This window comes from Jaculus jaculus, chromosome 6 (genome assembly GCF_020740685.1).
Source record: "Jaculus jaculus isolate mJacJac1 chromosome 6, mJacJac1.mat.Y.cur, whole genome shotgun sequence".
Lineage (NCBI taxonomy): Eukaryota > Metazoa > Chordata > Mammalia > Rodentia > Dipodidae > Jaculus > Jaculus jaculus.
Genome location: NC_059107.1, coordinates 126,442,834 through 126,458,016, shown reverse-complemented (window position 1 = coordinate 126,458,016; position 15,183 = coordinate 126,442,834). Strand labels below are relative to the sequence as shown.

The following is a 15,183-nucleotide window of genomic DNA, read 5'->3' as shown; positions in this document are numbered from 1 at the left end:
GTACTTTAATGATGAATTTTATTAAACATACAATAGCAGAATAAGTAGATGTGATACTTTACATATATTAGATTTCTATGTCACTTGGCAGAAAGTAGAGTACATATAAGATGAGATTGATAAGGATTGCTAATACATGGATTATTACATTACTATGCTTTTTAGTAAAAATAATACAAGAATAACGGTTTCCAGAATACTAAATTATAAAGTTTATATATATAAAAATTTCATGTGAAGTTTAGCTGATCATAATTTCCTTCCATATTTTCTCTAATTTTCAGTAGTACTATGTGTGACATTATATTTTCCCTTTTTATAAAATTATATTTACAACTTAGAATTGAATATATCTGTATCAGTCACTAAATCAGAATTATAGAGAAATTTTCCTCTTGCTACTTCTCCAACCTAAACAATACTGTGCACAAGTTACAACAAAACAAAGCAACCCACATGGTGTTCAACATGTAGATGGAAAGCTCTTTGCTGTGGAGCAAACCAAATGGAAAAACAATTCCCAACTCTAATTAGTAATAATACTTACAAAAAACCCATTGAACACATAGTACTGTATTTCCACATACATAACCACGCACCATGTTAGCCTGGGGAATGGGGATTTTTAGTGGAACCAAGTACTTTCACCACTGGAGTTTTATGTAGCTCAATTAACTTTGTCCAGACACAGAAATCTGGCTTAATGCTTCCATGCAGTAGCCAAAATAAAGGTTTTGTATATCAAGAATTACTGTCACAGTCTCCAATATACTTCCTTCTCTCTTACTAACCTAAATCTGGAAAATAAGCTAACAGCCAAGTAGGTTTTATTATAATCTAAATCAATACTAATTTTACTGACTTGCAAAATCTACAAAATATTTTGCTTAAATAAATGGAACCATAACAGACAAAAGAAACAAAGCAAGAAGCAAACAGAAACCTGCAAAACCCACACAGCTTTAGAAACAACTAGAAAATCTGAAATAAAATAATGGAACTTTTTTCCTTCCTTTTTTAATGCATGCTTGATTTTAAATTCATGGCAGTAGCCCTAGGTTCCAAAGTTCAAACATGGAATAAATCACATTTTTAAGCAGAGCAATTCAAACTCAGCCTGTGTTTTGTATTTTAATTGGATATAACATTGGTATGAATGTTCCAAATATTTTAAAGGGATGTTACCCTGGCTGTGCTAAATGTAAGCATAGGGCTTACCAATGACTTTAATACAGAACTATTCCCTAGGGCACCAAGTTTGAATGAGAGATATAATGTTGGGTCAAAAAGTCCCAATAGGGGCTGGAGAGATACCTCAGCAGTTAAGGCACTTGCCTACAAAGCCTAATAACCCTGGTTCAATTTCCCAGTGTCCAGATAAAGCCAGACACACAAAATGATGAATGTATCTGGAGTTCTTTGGCAGATGTTGGAGGCCCTGGCATGCCATTCTCTCTCTCTGTCTTCTTTGTTCCATCTACTTTTCTGCTTGCAAATAAATAAATAAAATATATAAAAAATTTTAAAAAGTCTTAATGGGGCTGGAGAGATGGCTCAGTAGTTAAGGAACTTCCCTGCAAAGCTTAATGACACTGGTGCAATTCCCCAGAACCCACATGAAGCCAGACATAAAAGTGGGCACATACATCTGGAGTTTGTTTTCAGTGGCTAGTGACCCTGGTGCGTCTATTCTCCCCCCCCCCTTTCCCTGATTTTCAGATAATTTTTTTTTAAGTGCCAATAGCCTAAAACCAAAGTCTTATATTAATGATCTATCATGTCTAATAATAAAAATGAGTATAATGGGGTTGGAGAGATGGCTTAGTAGTTAAGATGCTTGCCTACAAAGCCTAATGTCCTGGGCTTGATTCCCCAGTACCCATTTAAAGCCAGAGTACAAGGTGGCACATGCATCTGGAGTTCATTTGTGGTGGCTAGAGGCCCTGGTGTGCCCATTTGCTCTCTCCCCCATCTCTCTCTCTCTCTCCCTGCTTGCAAGTAAATAAATATTTTTAAAAATGAATGTAACTACTTGACTTAAACTGATATTCAAAAGTAATGCCTAAAAAATGAGTGATAAAAAGGGTGAGAGGGGTATAAGAGCTCACGTTTAAGAATCTCTTACCAGTTTGAGCAGGTGTATCAAGAAAAATAAATCCATACTTATAATTATTCAATATAGGATTAAAACTAATGGCACCCACTTTGGTAAATCTTGGTATTAAATTTGGCTTAATTATTTAATTGATGTGACTCTTAGAGAATATTTTGTTAAATCGTTAAACCTCAGTCTCTTCATTCATAAGATGAGGTCATGTTCCCTAAGGGTGGTCAAAACTAGCATTCAAGTTTAGAAAATCAGGAGGTATACCTACCACTTATGTCTCCCCCACACCTTTTTTTCAAGATCAGGTCTTTCTCTAACCCAGGCTGACCTGACCTGGAAATCACTTCACTATGTAGCCATGATCCTCCTACTTCTGCCTCTCCAGTGCTAGAATTAAAGGCATGTACCACCATCCCCAACTCCTTTCAGTGTTCTGAAACCACCCCATAGTCATGTCCCTCTCATCCACCTGTTCAGCACAGATAATGGAGGATTAATGTAATGGTGTTCTTAGAGAGACAAACTTACTCACATGCCTTGTGCTCAACCTTCATGCAAGTTAAGAAAAATGCACAAGGTACAGAGATTTTTCCCAAGACATTGAAACCCCATGTGCTGAAGACGTAAAGAGATAAACTTACTCCCTGTTCCATGGCTAGTGTCAAAAGACAGACAGAGATTTATGTGTGGCATTCAATTTTCAAGTGCTCTTACAAAGATACAGAGAGTAGAGCTAAGGAAGTTCAGAGAAAAGAATAAAAAAAAAAGTGCTCAAGAAAACCAGGCAAGACTTCACAGAGGAAATAAAATTTCAACAGTCAGGGAGAGGAAAAGAACATTTCTGGCAGAAGACTAAAAAAAAGCATATGATCTATAGAATGTTCCAAGGCATTCTAGGAAACCTGCAGTCCACTTGATTTTTTGTAAATACTATAAATATTATATGAATCTTTACAAAATCTTGTAAGAAAAAGTATACTGAGTGTATCATTCCACTGACTATAGTAAAAATATTAATAATCTGCCTAATTTGTGGATAAAAATTAAATTCTTATGTAAAATCCTACTTCATCTAATTCTAATATAGCTGCATGTCATTTTTGTATAGTTTATCTTTGCAAATTTTGAACAAAAGAGAAAGTATATCACTCCATTTATATGTTGCTTGTCTTGAAAGTAGTGGCCCATTACATTTTATGTGGTTAACATTCAGAAATCAAAGAGTGTGGCATTTTCTATCTTTTAAATTCCATGATAAGTCAATAGTATACCAATAAACTCATAATTAATCAAAGGTAAGACATTAGAATCAGATATAAGCCAAAACTTATAATTTGGAGAAACTGTTAAAGATGGCTGTGGGTTTCTTGTCATTGTGGCCAAGCCATTCCACAAAAGAGTTTGTATTTCATCTACTCAGCTAGTCAGAAACTATAAACATCTTAGTGTAGAGAAAATTAAAAATTTGGATTGCAATATCTAAGTCTTTCCTTCCTTTCCATATGTTTCTGTAAAGCAAAACTCTTAAGTCTTCTAAAAAGAAGAAAGGAGCCTTTAAATCCATATTTTTGGTACATGAAACTTAAAATAGCCTTGAAAATCAAAAAGAAGAAAGGACACATGGTTTCTATATCCAGTGTCATGGTCTAGGCATATTCAGAAATCTGTACATAGATGTGTCCATTCCTTTCTTTTTCAACTATTAGGGTAAGGGATAGATTCAGTTAGCAATATTTTTTATAGTTATTTTTTGAAAGTGTTCACACAGATATCTTAAACTATTTCCATGTGCATTCCCCAGGAAAACCCCCAGACAATAGAACAGGAGGTGTATGAATTCTGTTTTTACATGGAGTTGTGTGAATTACCCTATGAATTAAGGACTGAAGTATGTTTTCATAAGGCAGGATAATTCTTTCTGAGGAATTGAATGGGTGAGTTACAGTGCAATAAAAGGCATAAACAGCAACCTGTAGCCTTCAGCTCCGAAGGACCTTCTTTCCCCCTCTCTTCTTTATTGGAACCTATTGTTAGTTCTTCTAAACTTTCTTTCGTGACTTTTATTTCCCCATTTTTGTACTTATGCAATCATAATATTTTGTTCACCATTATTTTCACACCTCATTGCTACTCTTCTGTTCTTTAATGGACCTCTTCAGTAAAGGTGTTCAATGTAATCATTTTCATTAAGTTTCTCGACCTAGGATACCCTAAGCATGCCAACAGACTAAATTTCAAACCCAATACTTCAAAGGGAGGATATTATCAACAAATTTCCAGCAAGGATCACATTCATTCTCTGCTCAGATCACATTATAAGGCAGGTAAAAATTTATGTAAGCCTTCTTGTCCCCATCACTCTTATATTGAGGCTATGAACCTCATCTGCTTTATTGAAGTATCTAATGCCTAGATTTTCACTGCCTCAAAGTTTTGTCTCTTATTTCTGAAAAATGAATCAATCCATTTTCATTGGTTGCTAAACTTTGAAAATGTTTCCACAGCAGCACCTGCATGTGCTTGCTGGGTCTGTTCTGCTCCAGGGTTAGCACTTCATTACTTGGTGGCTGGGACATGATACAGGGTCTCAGTTTCTCACTCTGTAGCCCAGGCTAGCCTGCAATTCACATTAATCCTCCTGTTTCTGTCTCCCAAGTGTTATGCCTAGCTAGTTATTACTTTATTTCTAACTCCTGGGACTCTCTCTTACTATTTGAACACAGTTATAAAATTTTATTAAACATAACGAGATATTTTAACAGGCCTTTTTTCTGACTATCTGGCATACTGATAGGAACTTTTGGTTGGTCAGGGAAGTACTGAAGAAGTCAGGCCTTTGTGTATGCCAGGAGGGAAGCACTGTACCATAGAGTTATATCCTTAGCCTCTATAGATTCATTAAGAGAATTTTAGTCATCTCTTTAGATGGATACATGATAAGTTTAATTTGTTATCTTCTTTGGGAAGTAAAACTATGTATTTAAAATAATCCCAGTGTATTCATATATGAATTCATTTAGGAAACTCCCTCCTGTCCATTGCTCTTCATTTTTCTGGTCCTCATTCATTTTTTGTTAGTATTAGGGAAAGATTACAAAGCATAACCAAAGGAACACAGGGATGAGGAATGAAGCCCAGTTCTACTACCACATGTGACTGACTAACTCATAAAGATTAGTGTAACCATTCACCACCACATAAAATATAAGACATGAAAATTACTTTTTAACACACAAAATCATCATTTTTAGATGATAATGGCAGAATATCTGTTATTTATAATGTTTCACACTAACATGACTTCATGGAAGAAGAGTACTAGTTATGTAGTCAGTGTGCAACTGAGGGTTCCACTGCTCTGGTAGACTGACTCCAGTTAGAAGGAATTCTACCACTCATAAAGTGGCAGATGATGTTGGTTATTTGAGTATTTTCTAATTACACTCAATGTAGTGCTAATATTTTTAATAAAATATAATATTTATGGAAATATTGCTATTAAGACAAAGTCACTATGTAATCACATAAGTAAGAGTCACCAGAATTACTTTTTGCATTAAGTTACAAGCATGTTATATCTTACCTAGAACAGACCCCAAAGACAATGAGATGGTTTTTTCCCCTATATTTTATATCCGGGGTTCTAACAATATCACCATCTTTAAGTCCTTATTTGAGTTCACAGATGCAGAAAGAGAACCTTGAATCCAACTAGTCCCAGAGCACACGTAGAAAATCAATTTCTGGAGCTGCAGAGATGGCTTAGTGGTTAAGGCACTTTTCTGGAAAACCTAAGTATCCAGTTCACTTCCCTAGTATCCACAAAAGCCAGGTGCACATGTGCCTATACTTCTTTCACCATGGCTAGAGGCCCTGACCTGACAATTCTCTCTCTTTCTCAAGTAAGGAAATTAAAAATAATAATAAGTAGAAGAAAATCAATTTCTAGTCTATGGCCATATCACCCCTGAACATGGGCACCTGATCTCATATGATCTTAGAAGCTAAGCAGGGTCAGACTTGGTTAGTCCTTGAATGAGAGGAAAAAAAAAATTCTAAAGAGTAAAGACAGAAGGCACTCACCGTTAGAGCTAGTAGTTTCCCATAGGTGAGATGAGCAGGGATGTGGTCAGTCTTGGACCTCAGGGACTCCATGTACCAATGCTCTGCTTGGGGCAGTTTGCTGAGTCGCATATATGCTTCACCTGGAAAGAGAGAGAGAGAACTGTGCCAGTGAAATGGGGGCTACAAGCACTAATGTGTTAAACTGCAGTAAGATAATGAGGGGTAACATTTTAAAATCCATGTTTGACATGATTTAAACATTATGAATGTGGCCAGAAAAATGGCATAGAGAGTTAAGTACTTCCCACAGAAGCATGAGGCCATGAGATGGCCCGAGATTACTGAGTTAGATTCCCCAAAACCAATGTACATAACTATGTGTGGCCATGTGGGTCTGCTATGCTAGTCCTGTGGGGAACAGAAACCGGAGAATCACTGTGGCTTGTGAGAAACGTCAAGGCTCTGGAAGGCAACTAAGCTCACCACTATACCACCAATGCACATGACACCAAACCTCTGGAATCAGTGAAGGGACTCTGTCTCAAGGAAACAAGTGGATGAGTATTCTCTTCTGGCCTCCATGAGGGCAAATGGGACTTTGCATCTGCACACACACGCATGCATTACACCACACACACACAAAACTTACACAATATGTACAAGGATCAAATTATCACATATCCCCACAAGGTTGTATAATTTCTTTGTATGTATCAGTTAAAAAATATATAATATATTAGGGCTGGAGTGATGGCTTAGTGGTTAAGGTGCTTGACTGCAAAGACTAACGGCCCTGATTCGCTTCCCCAGTACCCACATAAGCCAGATGTACAAGGTCTAGAGTTCACTTTCCGTGGCTAGAGGCCCTAGTGTGCCCATTCTCTCTTTCTGCCTCTCTATCTCTCTCAAATAAATAAATAATATATAAAATATATAATATAAGGTAGGAAGAAAGAGGGGAAAATCCTTGAGGCTATAGCTATCCATATGTATTTGTAACACCATCATCATTGTATTTATAGTATATGGAATGACAGTTAGAACAGTGAATACTTTCATGCATTTTCTCATTTGAGTCTCAAAGTACTCATCATAATTTTTATTTGCTGGATGACAAATTGTGTGGAAAAGCTCAGTTAAAAATTTGATATGTAGGGCTGGAGAGATGGCTTAGCAGCTAAGATGTTTGTCGGTGAAGCCAATGGACCCAGGTTTGATTCTCCAGGACTCACGTACGCCAGATGCAAAAGGGGCACATGTACCTGGAGTTTGTTTGCAGTGGCTAGAGGCCTTTTATTGCTCATTTTCTCTCTACCTGTTTCTCTTATCTCTTTCTGCTTGAAATATTAAATAAAAATTTAAAAAATTTGATATGTACCATGGATTTTATTTTTAAATTTGTAGCATCTGATTCTTCTACAAAGGTCCTTTGTCACTATTAGGTTTTTGAAGTTAAGCTAGTAGTTTACTCCATACAACCAGTTATACTTTAATTTTCATTTATTTATTCCTTTAACTACTCAAGTATCTATAGAATAACTACTGAGTACATACTAAAGTTATGTAGGGACTATAGGATAGGCACAAGAATAAATGAGTAATAATATTTTTGGATTAAATGCTGTTGCTGGGCCAGGAATGATGGTGCACCCCTGTAATCCCACCTTACAGGAGGCTGAGATAAGAGGATTATAACTTGCAGGCTATCTTAGGCTATCACAAGAATATTCTCTCAAAAAAGGTGGTGAGCTGATCTATTTTATTCTCTTTCAGAAATCACTTGCATTTACCAGTTTCATTTGGAAAACCAACTAATATACGACGATTATCATGCATGTCTAACTTTCATCATATACATAGCCTCTCAACTAATATTTCAACTTATTTTCATTTTCAAGTACAAAAAAAATGTATTTTACTAGCAACCAAGCAGAAGAAAAATTACAAATAAATCCAAAAATATTATTAGTTGTCTGCTTATTATCATTCCTTCTTCCTCATGGTGGTGTATGGATTAACACTCGACTAATATAAAAATACATCTTAAATTGACTTGTATATTTAAGTCAAACATTGTTGTTATAATATGTACTGTAAATGAAGATGCTGCCCAGTTTGAGAGAACAGGGAAGACTTGTAACTGACTAAGTTGCCCAAACACTTTTCTAACTAGCCATAATCTTCATAGCTTTGTCCACTTAGAAATACAGTTAGTGGCTTTCTGTAGCATGCTACCCACATAGGTTATCCAGCTCTGTGGTTTGAATGTGAGTGTAAGTCCCTCATAGCCTCAGGGCTCTTTCATTAAGGGTTAGCTTTCTACTTAAGCCCGCAGCAGCCTGATGGCAGCGGTACCATGCAGGCTGGGTGTTGGCATCGCGCTCTAAGGTGTGGCAATGCAGTTGGAGGGCTGTTAACGTTTGCTGCTGCTCGCAGTTGTCTCTCTCTGCTATGGATACCAACGAGAGTCAGCTTCTTCTGCTGTATGTGTGGTTTCCCCTGAAATTTTTAAGCCTGAAATAACCCTTTTCCTTTATAAGCACATTTGGTCAGGTGTTTGTTCCAGCAGTGAGAAAGTAACTGCAACACCAGCTTGCTTCAAGGGATGTCTCATGAGTTGCAGTGGCTTCAGTCTGTTGACCTCTGAAGGCCCTCTGCATGACTACTTAGAAAAAAAGAAAAAAAAAAGGTAACAAATAATATATACCATATTAAAAGGTATGTATCTATTCAATCATGTCTGTATGTTTTGAGATTTTATTTTATTTATTTTTAATTTTTATTTGAGAGAAAGGGGGCAAGGAGAGAAAGAGAGAGAGAGAGAGAGAGAGAGAGAGAGAGAGAGAGAGAGAGAGAGTGGGCATGCCAGGGCCATTGGTTGCTGTAAACAAACTCCAGACACATGTGCCACTTTGTGCATCTGGCTTATGTGGGTCCTAAGGAATTGAACTGGGGTCCTCAGGTTTTGTAGGAAAATACCTTAACTGCTATGCCATTTCCCAGCCCTGTTTTGAGATTTAATAATAGACCTTAATTTAATGATAGTTTAGAAAAATTTGAGGGTTTTTTTGCTTAAACATTTTATATTTAAAATATAAAATATCACTCTATTCTACAAGATTAATATAGTTTAAAGTAACAAAATTCTGTCTCTCTCTCTCTCTCTCTCTCTCTCTCTCTCTCTCTCTCTCTCTCTCTCCCCAATTTTTGAGGTAGGGTCTAACTTTAGCCCAGGCTGAAATAAAACTCACATGTAGTCTAAGGGTGGCCTCATGGCAATCCTACTACCACTTCCTCCTGAGTACTGAGATTAAAGGAATGCACCACCACACCTGGCTTACAGATCTCAATATATAATAATTAAGCACAGAAATAACTGATAAAAGATTCAGCTACTGTAAGCCATTTTCTTTGAGTGGAGTCTTAATCTCTTTAGCATAGTTGCCTTTTATTGTGTATATATGGAGGTTCCACATCTTTCCTAACTGAGAACCTATCTTCCAGCCTCATTTTTCCTTTGGTTGTGTATGTATCTCTAGACACCAGTGATTCTGTGCTTTTCTGGCCTACAATGTTGCTTCATGCTGCTACCTCACTTGTCAATCACTTTATCAATCTCTATCTCAAAATAAGTCATATCTCCTCCATGCCTACTCAAATTGTGGCATTTCATCAATTGAAAATAGCAAATTTGGAAACATCATTTTGTTTAAATATTCAAGCAACTTGAAAGTTTGGGTAGATCAAATCATATGTTTAGGATAAGATATAAGAAATGCCAAAGCAAGTACCAAAGACGGGAGGGAAAGAAAAACAAATGCTTTTGGTTATAGACTGGTCATTTGCAAAGTTATTCTTCTTCATTTCCTTTTAACCTTTTGTTATAATTATTTTTTAAAGTTTCTTTGATAAAGGGTCTCTGTATGTAGCCCAGGGTGGGCTCAAATTCATGATCCTCCAACTTCTCCCTGGAATTACAGGTAAATGACAACACACTTGACAATAATTTTCTTGTCTATTTATTTATCATTTATTTGTAAGCACAGATAGAGAGTGGGCACATAGGGCCTCTTTCCACTACAAATGAACTGAAGATGCACGTGCTATTTTGTGCATCTGGTCATAAGTGGATTCTGGAGAATTGAACCCTGGCTATCAGGCTTTGCAAGCCAGAGCCTTTAACCATTGAGTCCTCAATTTTTTCTTCAGGCCCAATTTCCTTTTCATTTTATTTCTACAAACACCAACATTCTCAGACAGATTGTTTGTTTTGTTTTCTGTTATTTCATGACATGTAGAAGATGTATTTTCTAACAGAAAAAAATGGTATTTTTTCCCTCATGGAATAGTGAACCACTTCATATTGAAACAATACCTGATATGATTTATACAACAGAAAACATGCAAAGAGCCTTAAGCATTTAAAAATTTGAAAGCAATTAATAATAAATTATGCTTAAACATTTATCTATAAAACTGATTACAAAGCCAGAAGGAAGATAGACTGGCATTTCATGTGCAATCAACCTGAAATTCTACTGCAATCCTTCATATTTTCATAGGTCAATATCTGAAAGTTATACACTGATTAACGCTTCTGTATCTTGTTTATAAAAGTTTTCCCTAAAATTATGATAATAGTAAGTCTTCTACTGAGTAAAATGTTAGAAAATTCCAAGTCTTGAATGTTTTGACATCTAAATCTTATAAATTACACTTATGTTATTAATATAGACAAATCATTTTAGAAAGTAGTACTTTTTATTTCCATGTCAGAAATCTATGATTATTAAAGCATATTTTGAAATAAAATATTAATTTTGCAAATGAATAGTGGATGTCCATTTTCTTCAGTTTGAACTCACGAAGTGATATTGATTTGCAATGTTTGTGATAGAGGACCAGTTCAAGAGCTATAAGTAAGTAATACAATGTAATCAAGTATTGTGGCAAGTATAAGATAAATGTGGCTTACTGTTATTAGTATTATTCTTTATAATTTAGAAAAAAGTAAATGCATTGCCTCAATCCACTGGTAGAGAATAATCAAACTTCCCAACTCCCTAGCTCAGGTGAAAATTACACTCTCTCACTCACAAAAAAAATATTTTATAGCTATGACACATTGCCAACAGGTTCATTTCACTCTGCCTTGGGCTTATCTAGTGAATTAAAATGATAAGAAAGAACAGTAATTGTCTCAGGGTGACCTTTAAAACTGCATCTGACACAAAGTTGATTCAACTCTTAAAGGGAAATCTGTGGCAACAAAGGTATACACCGAGTACTCAAGTTCAACTTAACACATACAACATGTCTATGAAAGTTGTAATGGAGCCAAGATGTAAAACTGGAAACATAAAAAAGAGATCATGGATAAATGACAACTCAGTAAAGATTCAAGCTACACAGAAGATGAGAACTACTATATTACTGGCATGGGCCTGGTAAGAGCTTTACATTTCCAAATCCACAGGGACTATAATCTAGGAGGGGGAACGCTCAGGAATGACAAGAGTCAGGTTCAGAGACAATCACCTCAGCCTAACATGACAGCTCAAGAGCCACGATTTTCTTCATTGCATCCAGCTGCCTGCACATAAAGTTTACTATTTATTGGTTACCTACTAACCTTTTAATTATCCTTACATGATCCCTAGGCTATAATTCAAATTGGTCATATTTTACAACAGCAGTGACTGTGGCTCACTGAGCTTAACCAACATAGTCAAGATGAAAACAAGCAGAGCCAAATGGGATTGAAATCAGAAGTTTGTCTGGTTCTTTCCACTGCACCTTTACACACAAAGACTAGCAAACATCATCACAGAGAGGCTGCAAAACTGCAACAACAAAAAAAAAAAAAAAAAAAAAAAAAGCAAAGAGCCATTTTGCCTTAGGGAGTGGCTGGGACACATATAATCCTTCAAGCTTGATTAAAATATTAAGAGCGCAGAAATTCCAGAAAGGCAATGGCCACAGGAAAAGAAAGTTCAGTGAATTCAATAAGGAAGGAAATATTGATAGCTGGCCAGGAACTGGGTGAGGATGATGGGTTAAGTCATCATTTCTGGTACTGTAATTTTTCTTAACTTACAATAATAGGAAAAAAAATGTTGATAGTACCCAGGAGGAAAAAAGCAATGATGACTATTTTTCCTTCTCATCCTGCACAAAATGACATAATAGAAGCACTTTCATAAGAATGAGAAGATTTGCTGTGTGATGATGTAGCGATCAAGTTCATCACCCAGATTTATTTCTGATTCACTCGCAGACAAAAGGGATTTGGATGTCTCTGGGCTGGCTTCAGGCAGATACAAACCAGTTTCAGATGTAGAACAAATAATGTCACTCGTCCTCCCTCAAAAGCCTCGGGTATAACTAAACAAGCCAGGCAAAGGGCAACTCCTAGAGGAAAAGATATCAGGTTATTGATGATGTAATAGTCTAGAGCTCACTGATTCTATGTTTCAAATTACTGGACAGCTCCTGCATGCAGATGAACAATAGGACAGGCACTGGGTGAGTTAAGTAAGACTAGTTTAAATTCTCATTTTTTTGAATCTTTGCTGATGACTCTCAAAAATAATTGATATCTTGTTTAAAAACTGTTACCTAAATATAATATATACTAAACCTAAAGTTAATAATAAGGCATCATTTGATACTGTCTTCATAGTGCTTACAAGATAGCGACAAATTCAAGGCTGGGAAAATGACACAGTAGTTAAAGGCACTTCTTGCAAAGCCTGATGACCCAGGTCTGAATCCCTAGTACCCAGAATAAAGCCAGATGCACAAAATGGCACATGCATCTCCAGTCCATTTGCAGTGGCAGGAGTTCTGGTATGCCCATTTCCTCCCCCCCCCACTTGTAAACAAATAGTACAATTTTAAAAAGTGTATAAAAGTAAATTTATCATATTTCCTAAACTTGATTTTAGGTGTGCATGTCAAATACACACACAATCAAACACACACACACACCCATATTTTAACTTAATGCTTATGAATTTAACTAAATCTGACTCAAAAAAAGTGATTAAATAGACATAATGTTTTAAATGTAGGTAATATTAAGCGTATGATGATGTAGCTAATAGGTGGTTATAAGTCAACAACAGTAGCATCCTGCCACATGAATGAGAGACGTGGACAAGTTGTATATTCCTAGTTACTACTCAAGAAATTATAAATTGTATTAGTTGTTTTAAAAAGTGTTTCCATTGGTGAGGATTCATCTTTGTTTTAACTCTCACAAACCTGATATCATATCTCCTTACCCTCCATCTCCACAGATCCAATATGAGCTCCAGTAGGCTTCCTGTTGCTAACTCAGAAAAAAATCTCATATCTAATACTGCTGAATTCAGAGTGTTTCATGTACAGTTTCTCCATTATAATTTACCTGATTCTCAGGCTATTAAGTTCAAGGACTTAACTAATTGCTAAGGTAAATGTTTTCTTTTTGTATAAACTACGAGGCTATAACTATTAGGTTATTTTAGTGCCTATTTTTAAACGTCCTTGTCACAGTTAATGATCACTTTTAGGAATATTCAAGGTTGTTATGGTGAGTTCTGTTTTATAATTCATCCCTTAGGAGCTAATTTTGTTCATCATCTAACATAAATATATTTTGATTAATTGATTACTGGTTAACTTAGCTTGTTCCTCTGCCTGCTAAAATTATTTATAACTATGATGTAGCAATGAGTTATTAACTATACACCAAAATATAACTTAGATAGCTTTTGTTTGTTGGCTTTTTAAGTATTTTATTGACAATTTTCATAAATTTCCACAATATACTTTGATTATCATGGAGCTTTTTGTTTGATTTTATCATATTTGCCTTTTGGTTATTCTTCATGATATCTATCTCCTTATTGAGTTCCATTTTCACATCTGGATTAGGCTTCCTCATTTCTTCTAGCTGTTTGTGTCCTCTGTGAATTTATTCAGGATTTCACTCAAGCATTTATACGTGTCTTTGTTGAGTTCTCCATACATACTTATAATCATTTTTTTGAGCTCTTTGTCTGGTGTCACAGGTATGTAGTTCTCATCAGGTTCTCATGGTGTTGCTTGGGGAAGACATTTTTGCTTGACTTTCTGTGTTACACTAGAGGTAGTGTGTTGGTCAGCTGCTTCTGGTACACCTGTGAGAAGTGAGAACTTGGAATGGTGTTCACTATGTTTCAACTGTCTGGTCTGCTTGGGTGCTTGGAGTTCATTTCTGGATGTAGTAGGCATTGCTTCATAAATGGGCTAGCTGAGGTGGTCTCAATTTTGTTGCAGCTGTGTTTGAACTTAAACTTGAGTCCCTCCCCAAATAACAGATCTTTGGTGAACCATGGTGAAAAGAGTAGGAATGAAATGAAGGGAATAAAGCATTGAAATTCAGAGCAAGTTCTAGCAACAATCATATGTAAGGCTGAGCCTGCTGAGTGAAGGGAAGAGGATTCCTGAGGGACATCCCAGTGCTAGAACTTGATTGCTGGTTCCAATGACAATGAAAGGTCATTTGTGCCAAAAACATAAAGGGAAGAAGATTTTTAAAGGGAATGGTATGCCTCAACTTATGTGCGGGTCCCAATCACATTCCAGTAAGAATGACAGGTTAGGTGTGTTAACACAAGTTGAAAGGAAGAGGTTGTGTGTGCTACCACCAGTTGAATAAAAGAGGATTCCTAATGGGAAATGGGTGCTGTAATTTAAGAACAGGTCCAAATGAGGTCCCAGTACTAATGTTTATTTATTTTATGTGTATTTCTAGGCACTGAACCCAGAGCCTCACCCATGCTGGGCAGGCACTCTGCTAGTGAGCTATACCCTCAGCATGAAACCAGGATGTCATTCTTGCTAGGCATACAGTCTACAACGGAACTGTGCCCCCAAACCTGAAAAATTGTCATTTTTAAATATTTTTATTTATCTGCAAGAGAGAATGGTTGTGCCAGAGCCTCTTACACTGCAAAGAATTTAGATGTATAAATACCACTTTA

General features: G+C 36.2%; 1 protein-coding gene across 1 annotated transcript in view; it reads right to left on the bottom strand.

The window, feature by feature from the left end:
- The window catches only part of Tmtc2 (transmembrane O-mannosyltransferase targeting cadherins 2), a 439,320-nt gene that overhangs the window by 134,681 nt on the left and 289,456 nt on the right, over nucleotides 1-15,183 (bottom strand). Inside the window, exon 8 of the mRNA XM_004650152.2 lies at nucleotides 6,191-6,312. Coding sequence (XP_004650209.2) covers nucleotides 6,191-6,312 — 122 coding nt within the window. The remainder of the gene's footprint in view (nucleotides 1-6,190; nucleotides 6,313-15,183) is intronic.